General features: G+C 35.4%; 1 protein-coding gene across 1 annotated transcript in view; it reads left to right on the top strand.

Annotated features, from left to right (window-relative positions):
* PTPRZ1 (protein tyrosine phosphatase receptor type Z1) overlaps nucleotides 1–18,356 on the top strand; it is a 220,877-nt gene that overhangs the window by 177,087 nt on the left and 25,434 nt on the right. The window contains exons 12-18 of the mRNA XM_060195756.1: nucleotides 3,872–3,963; nucleotides 6,989–7,074; nucleotides 10,459–10,479; nucleotides 10,646–10,742; nucleotides 11,707–11,789; nucleotides 16,927–17,061; nucleotides 17,649–17,783. Coding sequence (XP_060051739.1) covers nucleotides 3,872–3,963; nucleotides 6,989–7,074; nucleotides 10,459–10,479; nucleotides 10,646–10,742; nucleotides 11,707–11,789; nucleotides 16,927–17,061; nucleotides 17,649–17,783 — 649 coding nt within the window. The remainder of the gene's footprint in view (nucleotides 1–3,871; nucleotides 3,964–6,988; nucleotides 7,075–10,458; nucleotides 10,480–10,645; nucleotides 10,743–11,706; nucleotides 11,790–16,926; nucleotides 17,062–17,648; nucleotides 17,784–18,356) is intronic.

Raw genomic sequence — 18,356 nt, forward strand, 5'->3', positions numbered from 1 at the left:
CTTACAAAAGCTAGTATAGATAAGAACTTTCCCTAAACACAATTGTTTAGGCAGGCAGAGGAGAAACAAAAATAATATATGAATTTTCTCTTACTTATAAATCCAGATTAGTGAGTACTTGAGGGTAGTTAATACTCAGAATAGAACTTTCCTAATATAATGCTTTAGGTAGAGAGTCAATTCCCAGGTAAAACAGCAATATAAAACACACAGATAAGCTTCATTTAAAACATATCCTGTATTAGTTTACTTTTATTTCTCCCACTTATTGTTAGTGGATAATACAGATAACATTACTGGGCACTTATTTTCTGAAACTGATTAAAATTTTATTATATATCTTAAAAGAGTAAGGCAGGTATGAACTCTGATACTACAATGAACACTAACAACATGTTAGACGTTAATACCTCTTGGTGGGGGGGTGGCATTTCATGAGAAGAGAAGTAGGTGTGTAGGTATCTGTTCTTCTCTCTCTAGCTCTATCTCCCTCTCTCCTCTCAATTTCTCTCTATCCTATCAAATAAAATAGAAAGAAAAGCAGAATAAAGGATAAAGTGGCCACTGGGAGTGGTGGATTTATCATGCCAACACTGAGCCCCAGATAACCCTGGTGGGAAAAAAAAAAAGTAATTGAAAAATAAAATAGAAACTTCTTTCTAGTTTTCACTACTATGCTTTAGAGGAATTAATGAGATTGTAACTCTGTGATCTTTAAATCAAGTATCTATATTATGGCAGAATAGGTTCTATCTGTGGTTGCACAGATATGCTAAACATTCCTTATATCAGTAGCTTCTGCTCCAGTCTGGATTCTATTCTGCTCGAATGTGGATTTCCAGAAGAGTTTCCTTCTCATGAAACCTGTGGCTCACAATCCACTAAGCCTGTCAGATTATTTCCAGCTTCCAAGGATTATCCTAGGTTATAGGGGGCCTTTGATACTCAATTCTACATCCACTCATCTTCCTCCTGGAATATTTGTTCTCTCATCAAAGACATCCTCAAATTATCTCAATTATGTTGTCACAAGATTATCAGAGAGTCGCACTAACATAATGCCAGATACAGCACTTGCTGTACACATTGCTAAATTTACCTGTTATTTTTCATTTGAGAAATTGAGGCTATGAAAACTACAACTGCTGCTCATAACAGTGAATTCAATGAACCAAAATCGGGAACACCTGCAACATGACAGGCTCTTAGCACTAAAGACTAACACCATATTGGTTAAGATAAAAGTATTTTTTCTTTAAGGGACTTACATTCTGATGAGGGAGAATTGACTGAAACATATAAGAGAAATAAACAAGTATTAAATAGCTTATCTTGTATAGTTATATGTACCACAAAGCAAACAAAATACCAGAGAAAACTAATTCAGGGAAATGGACTTGTGCATTCATTGAGTATAGCCAGGAAAGGACACAGAGGAAAAAGAATTTGAGTTAATTCAATAAAACAAAAAAGAAAGGAAGGGAGGGAGGAAAGAAGAAAAGGGAAGGAAAAGGACGGGAAGGGAAGGGAAGGGAAGGGAAGGGAAGGGAAGGGAAGGGAAGGGAAGGGAAGGGAAGGGAAGGGAAGGGAAGGGAAGGGAAGGGAAGGGAAGGGAAGGGAAGGGAAGGGAAGGGAAGGGAAGGGAAGGGAAGGGAAGGGAAGGGAAAGAGAAAAGTGCCTGAGGGAACAAGAGCAAAAGCCCAGTGCTAGTATTGGTAAGACTTCTTTGAGGGAGAGAGAGAGATGACCAGTGTGGGAGAGACTAGAGGTGAAAAAGTTGTGGATGATGAGGGAGTTAAAGTAGATAGAAAGAACCAGATTATGGTGTAGGAGAAGGGTTACAGTTTATGCTGAAATAATTCAATGTCATTCTATTACCAGTGGAAAGTCACTGTAGAATGTTTTGCATGGAACTGACTCTACTGAATTTTATTGTTGTTGTTGTTGTTGTTTTGACACCTGCAGCCTTGCTTCACCACTTGTGAAGCTTTCTCCCTGCAGGTGGGGACCAGGGGCTTGAACCTGTGTCCTTGCACACTGTAATGTGTGCATTTAGCCAGGTGCACCACAGCCTGGCCCCGCGGGGACTGTAGTCTTTCCTCCCACCACTTTTTATTTTTTTATTTATTCCTTTTTTGTTGCCCTTGTTTTATTGCTGTTGTCTGTTTTCCTTGTTGGATAGAACAGAGAGAAAGGAGAAAGGAGGGGAAGACAGAGAGGGAGAGAGAAAGATAGACACCTGCAGACCTGCTTCACCACTTGTGAAGCAACTCCCCTGCAGGTGGGGAGCTGGGGGCTCAAACCAGGATCCTTGCGCTTTGCACCATGTGCACTTAATCCTCTGAGCTACCACTCAACTCCCAACTACTGAATTTTTAAAAGCCATCATTTACATGTGTCCGTGAGAACTACTGTTGCACAAAAAAGCTCATTAGGTATATTTTGAAGCTCTTAAATAGAAAATGAAATTGAGCATTTTCATTCAAACATTGCTTTCTATAAATTGACCCACTCACAGGTAAAATTTCAAATTAAATGACCCACATCAATGAGTGCCATTAGCAGTTTTAATTATCTAAATTTTTGTAATTAAGGTTGGTTTCATTCGTTTAGCAGCAGTTGGTTCTTTGCTCTTCTCAGTAGTTTGTAATGTGCTCTTACCAGATGTTACTCTTATTATCTGAATGAAAATAGATTCAGGTGACATGGTAGGTCATAGTTATCGTTGATTCCAAATATATTCATTCTCAAAACCCTCATCAACAAATCTAGCATCTGTTGGAAATAAAATCACCCCAGTTTTTGGTGATATGCTCATTATTTCTTCACTTACGTTCTGTCATTACTGCTTTATCATACTTAGGGAGTAAAACTGCCCTCTTGTTTTCTTTATTAATCACAATGCTATCTCCATTGTAGAATTTCATTTCTACATGACCATAGCTTCTTACCTTGTACTAGCCACTGACTATGCTCAAATGGGCAGTCATTTAAATATTGAGTAAAAATAGCTTTAGGCATGTTTTCTTTTCTGTTTTCACCCTGCCCAACATGACTGGATAAATTGTCATACAGCAACCAGAGAAGAATACCTAGGCATTGGGGTGCTCGGTCTCAGCAAAGTAGTATTTACTAATGACTACAACATTAAATGCCATGGCAGCTATTAGCATACCTGATCTCCACACCCTCTTCTGCTTCTATTGTTTTTTGTTTGTTTGTTTGTTTGTTTTTTAGAATTCAGGTAGTGTTTTTATTATCTTAGTGTTGTCACAGTGACAGGAACCTCCAGAATAGAAAACAAGAAATTCCTACTAGAACTGACTGACTGCCATCCCCTCTCATGAGGGCTCAGAGCCTTTAGGCTTTCCTTGGCCCTTAGCATGCTAGGATGTGATCAGGAATCAGAAACTCCTTTTTCCAACACTAGCAATGTGCTACATTTCTAGAAAGTAGGGAGAGCTATACACAGATACCCTACTTGGCTACCAAGATCACCCATTCCCACAGTATCTTTCGATATTTGTAAACTAACAGCACTTCACTGCCCCAGGGTGGATGGCATTTATCTGGATTTCTTCCCTATGTGACATAACTACCACTATTCAGAATGACTACCCACTTCTGATAAGGCCACCTTGAGTTCTGTGAGCCACCAGGGCTTCTGCTTCTATTGATAGGACAGGTAAAATTGAGATATGTTTGGAGACCTGACATTTAAAAATAATCATAGTTTTGGTTTTGTACAATAGGGATAGATCGCCAAGTATGTTTTATTTCTGGAGATTTCTGTTACAGTCTTTAAGCATAGCAGTAGTTGTCCTAATATGTCTGGAGGCTAATAGTATAAATTGCTTTCTTTTTTTCCCAGGAAGTGCTTCCAGACTGCACACTTTTATTTAGAAGACAGCACATCCCCTCGAGTAATATCCACACCTCCAACACCTATCTTTCCAATTTCAGGTAATAACTTAATGTGTGACCATAGCTGGCTGTTAGATGTTGAGTGAAAAGCACAATGTTAGAAGGTGTGTCCTTATTGTGGTGCTATGCAAATGGTTAGAAGATAGATTAGTAAATATTTGTATCAAGCAAAATATTTATAATATCATTCTTAAGCACCCAGGGTTTTACCTTGTTCTCATCAATTTTTAACACCTTTAATGATCAGATGATATGGCAAAATCATTTATAGTAGACAATACTTAATAACTTAAAGAATATAGACATTTATAGCAACAAATATTAGTTAAGAAAAATGCTGATTCTATCTATCCACAAGTGTACTACAAATCATAATCCCTCAATAAAGTAGAAACAGGGGGAAAAAAGTAAAGAATGCTACTGATTTTAAGTCATTTCATATGCTTTAATAAAATCTAGATAAAAAAATACTAAATCAATCTGGCATGGATAGGGAAAGTAAAAAGGAAGGCAAAATTTATTTCCTATTATTTTTATTTGTGTGAAAAAAGAGCTACAAAATTATAAGAGTGGAAATAGAAAGGAGCAATAAGAATATATGGTTTCCTGAAAAGCTTGAAACATCAAATTATAAAGAGTTAACTACCTGAGAAGACAATGCCAATATTTTTCAGAACAATATTCAAAAATAAATCAGAGTCATTTAAAGAGATCCATTGACCTTAGAGCTGATATTCTATGTTTTTCTATGCAAAAAGACTTCATTACTTTCTGAACCAACCCAATATTATCACTAAGATCACAGTTTCATAGTTAAGGTTTCATAATATTTCAGAATAAAATATGACAACAAAAAAATGAACTACCTAGATATTTGAGACCCATGGAAGCACTTCGTAGGAGAAAAGATGAAACTAAGAGCAGAGAAGGACCCCTCCCCCCCCCCCAAAAAAAAGAGGAGAATGAAAATTCATCTACATGGTTATTTTTAATTGTCTAGGACTTCATAAACTAAATAGGGACCTAAGTTCCATATGACGTTATATTCTGAAACCTTTATTTGAAAAATAAAATAGCATTTCCTTAAAAATTTGCAGCAGTCTTAGAGTAAATAGAAGTATACTGCTAATTTTCCTTTATCAGCCCTGTGATTTTAAGCCACAACTATTTTATTTCTTGTTTGCTAACTTATACTAAAATTCTGTACAGAATACCACTAAAATATTTAAGATCTTCAGACTAACAACTCTTTCATCTGTAACATTAACTTTGTAGTATAATTCTGTCATATACCCCCTCAGCACGGGTAAAACAAATCAACCATAGTATTTATTAAAGTCCAACAGAGTATATTACTAATAAAATCATAAAAAAGCAGGTTGTCGTATAGAAAATTTAAAATAAGGGGCCAGGCGGTGGTGCACCAGGTTAAGTGCACACACTATAGTGTACAAGGACCTAGGTTCAAGCCCCTGGTCTCCATGTGCAGGGGAAGGCTTCATGAGTGGTGAAACAGGGCTGCAGATGTCTCTCTGTCTCTCTCCCTCTCAATTTCTGTCTGTCTCTATCCAATAATAAATAAATTTAAAAATTAAAAAAAAGAAAATTTAAAATACTTCTTTTTCTCCTCAGTAAGGTGGTCATTAAAAAATATTTATGTCACTTCGTTAACTCTCAAAGATGCACTTCTGAACGTCCAAATATATATATCTTCATGTGAAAATTAGAATATATGTTAGCCTCGGTAATTACAGTTCATAAGATAAATTTCCAGAATTCCTCAAATTGGTGATCAGTGTGTTAAATTATATATTAACACATTCCATGTGAAAATATACCCCCTAAAATCTTATAATTTTGCAAAGAAAATAGTTAAGAATAATACTCTTAAAAATCATTAATAAAAATTAAGCAAAATTTTTAAAAGTAGCGTAATATTTGGGTGAAAATTTTATATGGGTGTGAAAAGATTTTTGCTGTGCAGATAACATCAGTGGGTTTGAAGGACATTTACTGGAAGTGATTTAAATGTGACAAATTATTATTTCTGTCTTTGTATCTAATTATAAAAGCTACATTGAGACAAGAACCTTCTCTGTGTGAAGGTGGAATTACACCTTTGCTTAGTGTTTCTTAAGTCTAACTGGCTAATTCAATTTTAGTATTCAGGTACGCTCAGCTAAGAGAGAGAACAGATGGATCCTAATTTTTTTAAATCAAACAGTTCTTGGTAACTGAAGCTTAAAAATATTAAATGGCCTAGATACTGAACATCTGTTGATGTAAATAACTGTTTCTAGTGAAATGTGTTTGATGTTTCCTTGTCAAAAAATCACTTGTGAAATTGCATACTGTGAACTAGTATTAATCTAAGAAAGTCTTGTAGGGGTGTGGGGAGGGGGGAGGACAGAACCAGTTAAAATAATTTAACTCTTCACAATTAATTAACAGATCCAATGAATTTGTTTACATAGCATATCTTCAAGTTACAATCCTTGAAATTTTACAGATTAAAAGTTCCAAAGGTTTTTGACTTTATCTTTAATGAATGATCTGCATATCACTGTTTCCTATTATTTATAAAGAAGCAAAAAATGTTTCCAAATGTAAGTCAAATATGATTAATTGTAAAGCATTAAGCTATACAGTTATTATAAAACTGAAACTGTGCTATATAATATAGGCAGACCATAAGAATGAAAATACACATTTTTCTCTAAAATTTAGATGTAAGTTTCATGGTAAAGAAATTTAGGAAGAGACGCAGTCCATTTATAAGAAGTGACATTTGAATGTTTCTTGTGAATTAACACTGAAAATTAATTGTTTAGAGTATGAAAGGAAGATTTCTGATGAATTTAAATTTATCAAAGGCTAGTTATTATTGATAGTAAATATAAAATATATGGTAATTGTTATTCATAGTTTCATTAAATGCTGAGGTTATAGGTACCATTGAATTTAGAAGCTGTTAGAAGAAAGCATTTTTACAAACCATTATAAATGAGAAGTACATGTAAGTTTGTGGAATTATATTTTCTAACCTAGTTTTTTATTCACTTAGATGATGTTGGAGCAATTCCAATAAAACATTTCCCAAAACATGTTGCAGACTTACATGCAAGTAGTGGGTTTACTGAAGAATTTGAGGTATGATTCGAATATGTTTAGGTACTATAATAAACTGTAAATTTAAATTACATTGCAGTGTATATCTTTTTCACCTAAAGATACTGAAATCATTTTTAGTTATAGCAAAATTAGTTTCAAAGTCACTTATGTGTTTAGGAAATATGTTATGCTTAGCACATAATGATAATTTTTAAAAATTGGTTTTTCATTTTAGAAATTAAATTATATTGTAGGGAAGAAACAGAGAGAAAAAATGGAAAGAAAGGAAAAGAAGAGAGAGAAAGAAAGATGTTAGGTATCTCCCATAAAATAAAGATCGCCAGTGTGTTTATTTCTAAAAGAATAATGAATTAGTAATGCAGAGTCTTTAATCTTTCCAAATTAAACTAAACCACTAAATTTCATGATTTTCAGCTGAAACATATATAAACTCTTAACTGTATCACACTAATGTAAATACATAAGCATTTAGATACAATTAATATACATAATAAAATTCCAACTTCTTAAGAAAATAAGATTTGCATTAAAAAAAAAAATCTTGGGACCAGGTGGCGGCACACCTGGTTGAATGCACATGTTACAGTGCTCAAGGACCTGGGTTTGAGCCCCGGGTCCCCATCAGCAGAGGGAAAGCTTTGCAAGTGGTGAAACAGTGCTGCAGGTGTCTATCCTTCTCTCTCCTTCTCTATCTCCCCTACTATCTCGATTTCTGACTTTCTCTATCCAATAAATTAAGATAATTTTTTAAAAAGCTTCACAAGCATTAAAAAAGCTTTATTTTTCTAATACTTAAGTACATGGTATTTAAATACTATTTAAGTATTTGGTTAAAATACTCTTAGGAGGGGACCAGCTTGTGGCACACCATGTCCGAAGGCCTGGATTCAAGTCCCAGGTCCCCACCTGCAGGAGAAAACTGCAGAAGTAATGATGCAGGGCTGCAGGTGTCTGTTTCTCTCAACAGTTCTCTATATCTCTCTCTCTGTCTCTCTCATGTCTCTCTCTATCCCTGTATAACCCCCTTACCTTTCAATTTCTTTCTGTCCTATCAAACAATGTTTTTTAAAAAGTACTCTTAGAAGAATGCTCCCTTCTGCAGCATAGATACTAAAATACTCTTTAAAAGGAAAAGAAAAATTTACTGCAAATGTATCATTGCCCACTCAACTATTAATAGGGAGGTGATCACAAAAGGATGAGGATGACCACTGTTGAGCACCCCCTTAATTTATTAGCCATTGCACTAAGTTCTTCTGCATACAAGCTTCATTCATCCAAGTCTGGGATTGATTGTATTTCTGTTTACTTTACTGATAAAACTAAGTCTCCCCTGAAAGTAACAATTAATAAATAACAGCAGAAATCCAAGCCTAATTCTGTAATGTCAAAATTCATGCACTTTCCAGCAGGCAAGTCGTCTTCTACCTCCTCCGTGGCTCTTCAGCCACAGGAATCACCACATTACTTTTCTGGTACATAACCCCAAGTCCATCAAGTTCTCCATAGACACACACACACCCACCCCAATATCTCTCCATCTTGTCCATCCCCTTCACCCCCTACCCTATCCTCCAAAACACACCCTTTGACCTCTTACCCTGAACTGAAGATGTCCCAGTCCCCAGATGCACCAAATAACTACTTCTTAAGAAGTGACATCAACCAAGACAAACTTAAAGAAAAAAAAATCATATATTAGAAATCTCTACTAGAAATAAAATGTGATATTTTTCTGCTCAATTAAAATTCAAGAAACCAAGGTATTTGATTTTTTTTTTTAAAAAAAGACAGTCTTTGCCTCATTGGCTAAGAAAGTAATGTGAAGTAATGACTTTAGTGGAATAGGTAGAGAATTAGATTTTGAAAATACCAAATTAATTCTTGCCACAAGCTAAAAGATGCTGTGTGGTATACCAGCAAACTGGTCCACAACACAAAATCCTAGCTGAAAAAGAAAAGTTCTGTCAAGGATTGGTCTAATCTACCAGATACTAAAAAATCATAAGAAAATAAACAATTTGGGAATTGGGTGGTAGTGCATCCAGTTAAGCGCACATGGCGCAAAGCACAAGGACCAGTTTAAGGATCCCGGTTCAAACATCCAGCTCCCCACCTGCAGGGGAGTTGCTTCACAAGCTGTGAAGCAGGTCTGCGGGTGTCTATCTTGCCTCCTCTCTTGTCTTCCCCTCCTCTCTCTATTTCTCTCTCTCCTATCCAACAATGACAACAACAATAATAACTACAACAATAAAAAACAAGGCTAACAAAAGGGAATAAATAAATAAAATTTTGAAAAGTGATTAAAAAAGAAAATAAACAATTTATAATGAACATAATAAAAATCAAAAGATTCATCATTGATAATTAATAAATCATTTTAATACTATTGAACAATTCATAATAATTAAATTAATAAAATAATCTTACAATTTAAGAAAAAAGATTTTGATTCTATTGCTTTTAACTCATAATTAAGAGAACATTTCATTAACTAAATAATTACGTTAGTAACTAAGAATGCTATACCTTTGAAGTGGTTTATTAACCTGTTTTTATAGCTAGAATGTAAATCACTTGCTACAAGAGGTTTAAGAACTTATTTGAAAAGGGATTAGGTCACTTGCTGATGAGCCAGGTTCACATTTAGGTTATATATTTTCACCAAAAAAAAACCTATAAGGCCTTCTGTTATTATCTTATTATAATTAATATTATCTTATTATTATAAATTTGAAATGAGTGTATTGAGATAGTATCTCAAAGCATCTATAAGAAAATGTCTTAATTTGAAGAGAATTAAGGGAAATATTTTATTGAGACTTAGCTAAAACGTTGTCTACTAATTAAACATATAGAAACTAATTATGTCAATTTTTTTTCTGACTGCTATAGCATACTTGATAAAATTTTAGTGGATTTTTTAATATTGTGACATATTTGACAATATTTAAATCTGTTACAAATCACCTAATAGGAAACTTTAAAATTAATGCTTTAAAATTAGTTTTAAAATACCAGAGATACACTTTACTAATTCATAGTTTCAAATAGTGCTGTACTAGTTAAAATTATATTTGGATATTAGCAAATCTAAGTACAGTGACAAAATTTGTCATTAAATATGTAGCTTTTCTTGCCTTCATTTAAAAATTGATCATATCATTATACCAATGCTTCCCTTTTAAAGTATTATTTTTCCTTTTATATATTTTGATCCAAATTATTAAAATTTTGATTTGCATGCAACTGTTTGAAACATTCTTGTTTTGTATTTGACAGATGTATTTATTGCATGATCATAGTTTTTCCATTGTAAACCTAATATGAACACTTTTTTTTCTCATTTGTCGTGTGCTGTGGAATTTGATTTCTTTACTTTTTTGGCATTCATTCCATTAGACACTGAAAGAGTTTTACCAGGTAAGGCATTATTTCACTGCATTTTCTTTTAGCCAAGACATAGTTGTAACATGCTAAAAAAAAAAATAATAAGTTACTTTCCTTGTTATGTCTTCCTCATTACATTTTATGACACTTTGTTTGGAAGGCTGTGTTTTAAAATGTGGTACATGAAATTTCTTTACAGGAAGTGCAGAGCTGTACTGTTGATTTAGGTATTACAGCAGACAGCTCCAACCACCCAGATAATAAGCACAAGAATCGATACATAAATATCGTTGCCTGTAAGTATACCCTTAACTCAGCTCTGACTTTGTTATCATTGGCATTGTTGTGCTTTTAATAAATTTCTAAAGTCTTCAGTCAACCTAATGTAACTGTCACAGAACTCCTGTATCAAAGGACAAGATTTGTGTTAGATAATACATAGCATTATGTCACTCCACCCTACATTCTGCAAATAGTATCCATTTAAGACCAACTCAAATTTTAATTTTTTTTTTTTGCTTTAGGCCACATGGAATATAAAGCTCTACTTTTGTATCTGTCATTATTTACATACCATTATTTCTTATTTTCACTTGCAATCTGTCTACTTTCATTTGAATTTCCTATACAGTTGAGGTTATTTTTTAATGCTTTCTTATTTCTCAATGACTTTAGCTTTCATTCCCTCATGATTGGCCATGTAGGAGTCACCTCTTTTCTGGACAACTATTCTTTGGCAGACTTTCTTTATACTTCTTTGAGGTCCTTTTCTTCAATGAGCTGTTTCCTACAACTATTCCTTGGACTCTTAGGCTTTCTTCTCCCTCCTCCATCAGTTTCCTGTTCAGAGGATATATTCTGCAGTATATTCTAGAGAGTTACCATCTCTAGAAAATATTTGTTTATTATCCCAGGCCAATACAATTTCTGCCTTCACATCCTTTAATCTTAAGGACCTCTACCTATATCTGTACATTGTATTGGCCTGGGTCAATAACAAACATTTCCTAGAGATGCAAACTTGAAGTTGTGTCTTTCTCTGTAAATGTTCAATTCTTAACTTTCAACATTAGAAGACATGTTCAAGGCAGAGGCTCTTGTTACATTTATCTTTGTCATAACTGTATTCCTACCCAAAGTTTATTAAAATAAATGATTTTTGTGTTCTTAATTGTAGATGATTAATGATTTCATAAAGTTAAATTGCCTTTCTATTAGAGTAACCTATAGTATAATGAAATGTTTTCTTTTTTATTACAGATGATCACAGTAGGGTTAAGCTTGCACAACTTTCTGAAAAAGATGGCAAACTGACTGACTACATCAATGCCAATTATGTTGATGTAGGTATATTTTAATTAAAATGTTTATGGAAATTACATTAGATTAAGATTTTTTTATTTTTTATTTATAAAAAGGAAACATTGACTAAACCATAGGAAAAGAGGGGTACAACTCCACACAATTCTTGCCACCAGAACTCTGTATCCCATCCCCTCCCCTGATAGCTTTCCTATTCTTTAACTCTCTGGTAATATGGAGCAAAGGTCACTGTGGGATACAGAAGGTTGAAGGTCTGGCTTCTGTAATTGCTTCTCCGCTGAACATGGGTATTGACAGGTAGATCCATACTCCCAGCCTGCCTCTCTCTTCCCCTAGTGGGGAAGGGCTCTGGGGAAGAGATTTAAGATTTTTATAACTCTTTGGCATACATATGCTAGTGCTTAACACATGTTAAATGATATATAATAAAAATAGCAAACTAGAACATCCTAATAACAGAGTTGAGATTGAATAGCATCTAGGATTTTGTTATCTCCTAAATGATAGAGGAAATTTAAGCAGGGACTCTATGGCTAACGTAGACTGTGTCTATTTGGATAGGCTTAAGCATGACAGGTAGGAGCAGTACTTATTTGTATGTCCTATAACCCCGAACACAGTCGTGTATAAATAGTAGAGAATTACCAAATCCTAACTGAAAAACCCCCAAGACAGTCCTAGCTAAACTGCAAATTTGCATTGATTAAGCACATTTTGGACACTGAGCCTTGTGGAATTTATTGGAGTATCAACAGACTGCAGTTATTTTCTTGACACTAAACCTCCCACTCTAGTCGTTTTCAGTATTGTGCTTCATGATATAATTAAATAAATACTGGCTTGTTCTAGCACTCCTATTCTGAACCAGGGTTAAACTGGGTAACTCTCCTGGAGGGGAAAATAGACACTGAGCCATGAGAACACCCTGGGGCTCCTGGCCATCTCCAGATTTCATATTTCAGCTCTCCAGTCACCCAGGAGAGCTCTAGACTGGACCACACCAACCAACAAAATCCAGGAAAGATACATAAGTCTCTTGCTGGTACCAATTCTAGTTTTGAGCTGAACCAGTACTAGTTTTGAACTGAACAGAATGCCCACTGTTTAACTCTTGATCCTCTATGTTGGGGGTAGGAGCTGGGTTAGCAGGGAATAATCTTTAAGTGCAAGGATACTTCTCTGATAGGCTGTGAACCCTGGAAAAGATTACATACACCATGCCCTGCCAAGTTGACTTGTTAAGTCAAGATAAGTGTGTATAAAGTGGACACCCTCAAGACACGAGTCAGAATTGATGTCTCCTGTGTTGGAGTGGAGAACAGCAGCTACAGTTCATTTTTGTGGAAGGCAGAGCCTTCTTAATGGGAGTGTGTGATTTTCAGCAGTGTCAGATCACTAACAGAGATGTGACAATGAATACTCATTTTCTGTTTTCTTTCCTGAAAATGCACTGGTATAGGACACTGCATTTACTATGCAAGATCTGTCCATTAAAATCAACTCTAAATCCAGTTTCTGAAAGTCACTGACTTCAAAATTCAACAAACAGGGGCCAGGTGGTGGTGCACCTGGTAGAGCGCATGTATTACAATGCACAAGGACCTGGGTTCGAGTCCCCCATCCCCACTTTAGGAGGGAAAACTTTAGGAGGGAAAACTTTAGGAGTGTTGAAGCAGGGCTACAGGTGTCTCTATGTCTCTCTCCCTCTCTATCACCTCCCTCCCCCTTGATTTCTGACTGTCTCTATCCAATAAATAAAGATAATTAATTAATTAAAAAACTTTAAAAATTTGACAAACAAGGTTTTGTCATGTAGTTTTATGGAGAACTGGCAGAAGATCATATATTGGGGGAAGAAAGTCAATATAGCTTTCCCTCTGGATTGTAGATTCATCATCAACAAAGAATTGAGGAGAAAAAGCATGATTTTCAGGAATTTTAAGCTTTACAGGAAAAATGAGAGCACACATACTAAAGTACATGTGGAGGGAGGAAGGGAGGAAGAGACTGACTTGCTTACATATCATAGCTCAGGGGCAGGCAGGCAACTCACTTTTTTTTTGGTCTCCAGGGTTCTCACCAGGACTAGAATCCACTGCTTCTGGTGCTCTGGATAGGACAGAGAGAAATTGAGAGGGGAGGAGATAGACACCTGCAGATCTGCCTTCCCTGTTTGAGAGGCGATCCACTTCCCCCAACAGAGCCACAGCTCGAACCCGGGTCCTTGAGAGGGTCCTTGTGCTTCATACTATGTTCACTCAACCCCATGTGCCACTGCCTTTATCAAACTTTTTTTTTTTTTTAATCAGAGCACTGATATGGTGGTGGTGGGGATTGAACCTAGGACTTCGGAGCCTGAGGCTTGACAGTCTGTTTGCATAACCATTATACTATCTTCCCCCACCCTTTTTTAGACTTCTAAGGCCTTACTTTCACTTCCTTTTCAAGACATGCCCACACCTATTATAGCTTTTAGATGTCTTTCATTTTTTTTTCCCCTTCCCTCTCTGATAAGGGTAAACAAAGCCTGACTTCCTCGGTGTTTTCTCCCTCCTCAGTGAAGGGACAAAACAAAGGTTCCTGGACACAAAGGTTCTGGGTCCTGGTGGAACTGGATTTACAGCCCACTGGTCATCTTTCCCTAACATTCAGGCTAAAGAAAGTTTTGCTCTTTCAACAAGTTCAACATTTGTTAGGAGAGACTCTCTTGCTGAGAAGTTCCATCTTACTGACTAGTGATTGATTTGCAAATGCTTATCCTCTAAATACAAAGTAATGCTCTTTAGAAATGATGTTAAAGAAATACAAGAGAAATAACAGAGCAGTTTTAGGTAGAAATGTAGACATTTTTAAAAGTATTTTAAAGACTCTAAATAACAAAAATTAAAATGGAAGGAAAGGAAAATCTGAGAAGGAACTAGCTGAGTTCTAGAAAGGAGAAAACTTCAAGCAAAACATTTAGCCATTCTTTTTCAGGAAAAAGATGAGCCTGGAGAGAATACCAAGAATTTGAAACAAAAGAAATGTGTGTAAAGAGGCAGCTTCTACTAAAGATATAGATTTGCAGATAAAAAGCAAAGAAATACAGCTTTTGAATTAGCCCAGAAGCTACAGGAGGGAAAAACAAACAAATAACAAAAAATAAAAAATAAAAAAACCATGATTAAAACCCTTGAGAGACAAGATCTGAATATCAAAAGCATTGAAGAGACATAAAACCAAAAAGTACCAACTTTTCTGAGAGAAGACTACATGACTAGAATTAGTAGACTGCATGCAAAAAGAAGAGTAAAGAAAAAGCTCACAAGAAAAAAAGCTCTATATTTGTAAGAGAAGCTCACAGCACTTAAGAAAAATAAAGGGGGGGGGTGATAAAGGAGATAGTACAGTACAATGGTTATGCAGAAGATTTTCATGCCTGAGGTTCCAAGTTCCCACTTCAATCACTCAACACACCAGAATGGAGGAGCATTACTCTGGTAAAATAAATAAATAGATAAACAAACTAACTAACTAAACTATGCTACCAGTCATGTGAAAAAAAAATTGTATTTGAGTTAGAGGTTGCTAAGGCTGGTTTGAGGCACAAATACAACAACAACAACAACAACAAATCACCTACTAAATTAAAAGATTAAATAAGTAAATGACTTCACTAGTAAAAAAAAAGAGAGAGAAAATAGTACTTCCAGTACAAAATAAACTACTTATATAACAATGAGGGCAGAGTAAAAAATGTAAACATCTGTCTCCTAAGCCACAGAACTCAGCCGTGTCCCCATGAACTAGTTTTTCAGAAAGAATTAAAGTAAAAAAATGCTACAATGTTTGGTGTACTGCACCAAACAAAGGACTCTGGGGAAGTAAGGCAAAGAGGGAAGGGCCCTATCATGATGACATGAGAAATTTTACTTATGTGTCAACAACTGTACAGTAAACCATTAGCCATCCAATAAAATGACTAAAATAAGAAGTGAAATTTTTGAAACCCAGAAACAAGCTCTTACAAAGCAGTTGCAAAGTGAAACAAGTATTCTACACTGTTGAAGGCCCTGATATTAGATCAAAATGCTTTATTTAAGAGGGTAACTATACAGGTGCAACTAAAACAAACACTTGCAACCCTGGAGCATGAACTGTCCCCACAATCCAAAGAAGTCCATGATAGTTCACATTAGTGGATTCAGGGACAGCATGATGCTTCAAAATGGAGACATAGTAAGGCATATCTTGAAAATTCCTCTTGAGCCGGGAAAATGAGTCATACCAATGCCACCAAGCCGCTCTCAAATACAAGCAGGAAGGGAAGTTCCCCCAAATCCTGACCTTGAATTGTGAACAATACCAAGATCAGGGCTTGCTAGAACTAGATAGAGGCCAAAAGCTTCCACCAGAGCTTACCTACATCTAGTCAAGAGCCTACAAGCAAGTCCACTATCCCAGCACTTGTCAGAGACTCTCGAGTTCTCCCCAAAGATACCTCTTTAGCAGAGGACATAGGTGATGTATCTGAGAGGTTTGAGCTGATCTCCAGTTTCTTCCCCAGGTACCCATAGACATTAGATTTCAATGCTTCCAGGATATTTCATGGTAATACATTTCTTTCTTTTTTTATAATTTTTATTTATAAAAAGGAAACACTGACAAAAAACATAGGATAAGAGGGGTACAACTCCACACAATTCCCACGACCAGAACTCCCTATCCCATCCCATTCCCTGAGAGCTTTCCTAGTATTTATCCCTCTGGGAGCATGGAGCAAGGGTCATTATGGGGTGCAGAAGGTGGAAGGTCTAGCTTCTGTAATTGCTTCCCCTATGAACATGGGTATTGACAGGTTGATCCATACTCTTAGTCAAGGCAATACATTTAAAAACCACATATTAAGGATAGCAAACAGGTTTGTATCAAATGAACTTGAACTTGAAACACAGAGAATTGTGGTTGTATAAAATCAAAGGGAATTTTTTTAACCAAAAAAAAAAAATCATAAAGAAGAGTTTCTGGCTTTGTTCTATCAAATTGCTCCAGTTGTACACATTTATTTTTATCACTTTCTATTATTGAAAACTTATACTGACCTTAAAACAAGCATAGCACACTTGAAAATTGTGCATGAATGAGTTAGTAGGAAACATCTGTCATTTGTTTTTTCAGGGCTACAACAGGCCAAAAGCTTACATTGCTGCCCAAGGTCCTCTAAAATCCACAGCTGAAGATTTCTGGAGAATGGTTTGGGAACATAATGTGGAAGTTATTGTCATGATAACGAACCTTGTGGAGAAAGGAAGAGTATGTAGATAACTTATTATGTCATCTCCAAAATGGGGATTAGAGTTGTTTTTGATTGCATTTATGGAGTCATCATAAGGAAGCCACTAAGTTTTGAACTCCACTAAGTATTTCTTTCAAGGAAGTATAAACACTAAAGGGAAACTGTTAATATTATAGGTCTAAATGTTTCTTTACAAATTGAGGTGTTATTTAAATGCATTCTGCATACTGTGAGAAAAAAAATAAAGGGAACTCATTGAAAACAACATGGATAAATAGACTATAATTCTAGTGCTTACTCTATAGTGACTCAGAACATATCCCATCAACTTTAATTACCTATAAAGGAGAAAAATTTGGACTACATTACCTCAAGTGTCTTTCAGCTTTATGAATCTCTGTGGGAAAGCAATTATACATGTATGTACGTACATACATACATACATATGTATGGTCTCCTTTCTAATTAATCTGCTCTCAGAAAAGAAAAGGATTTATATATCATCTACTTGGAATAAAAAGGAATCCATTCTTGTAAGGTGTTCTCTGATTTTAGCACAACTCTTACATTGAGTGCTGGTGTCATCTTTATTCATCTTTTCCAGAGAAAATGTGACCAATATTGGCCTGCTGATGGTAGTGAAGAATATGGACACTTCATGGTCACTCAGAAGAGTGTTCAAATGCTTGCCTATTATACTGTGAGGAATTTTACACTAAGAAATACAAAAATTAAAAAGGTGAGTCAATAAATATTGTGTATTACCTGTTGAGTAGTATCATATCTAGCCTTTTTTATGTGAGTAGGTTGCATAACCAAGACAATAATATATATTGTTGACACTACTCAATAAAATATATATAACTGAGGAGGCTGGGCGGTAGCACACTGAGTTAAGCACACATAGTAGGAAGCACAAGGACCCATGCATGGATCCCAGTTGGAGTCCCCAGCTCCCTACCTGCAGGGGTCACTCCACAAGTGGTGAAGCAAGTCGCAGGTGTCTTTCTCTCCCCCTCCTCTTTCAATTTCTCTCTGTACTATTCAGTTTTTTAAAAATGGGGATGAAACAGCCTCTAAGAGTAGTGGATTCATTGATCTCAAAGCCCAGAGATAACTCTGGAGGCAAAAATAATATATATATATATATAATTTGGCACTCCTTTTTTGAAAATCACACACACCCTTTCTTCTCAGGTATACTTTTACTTTAGTATTAACACCTCTTACAGTACTTAAAATACACACTTGCATATATATACATATATATATATATATATGTATATATATGCATTAAGAGTTCTCATCATTG

Source organism: Erinaceus europaeus, chromosome 8 (assembly GCF_950295315.1).
Source record: "Erinaceus europaeus chromosome 8, mEriEur2.1, whole genome shotgun sequence".
NCBI classification, from domain to species: domain Eukaryota; kingdom Metazoa; phylum Chordata; class Mammalia; order Eulipotyphla; family Erinaceidae; genus Erinaceus; species Erinaceus europaeus.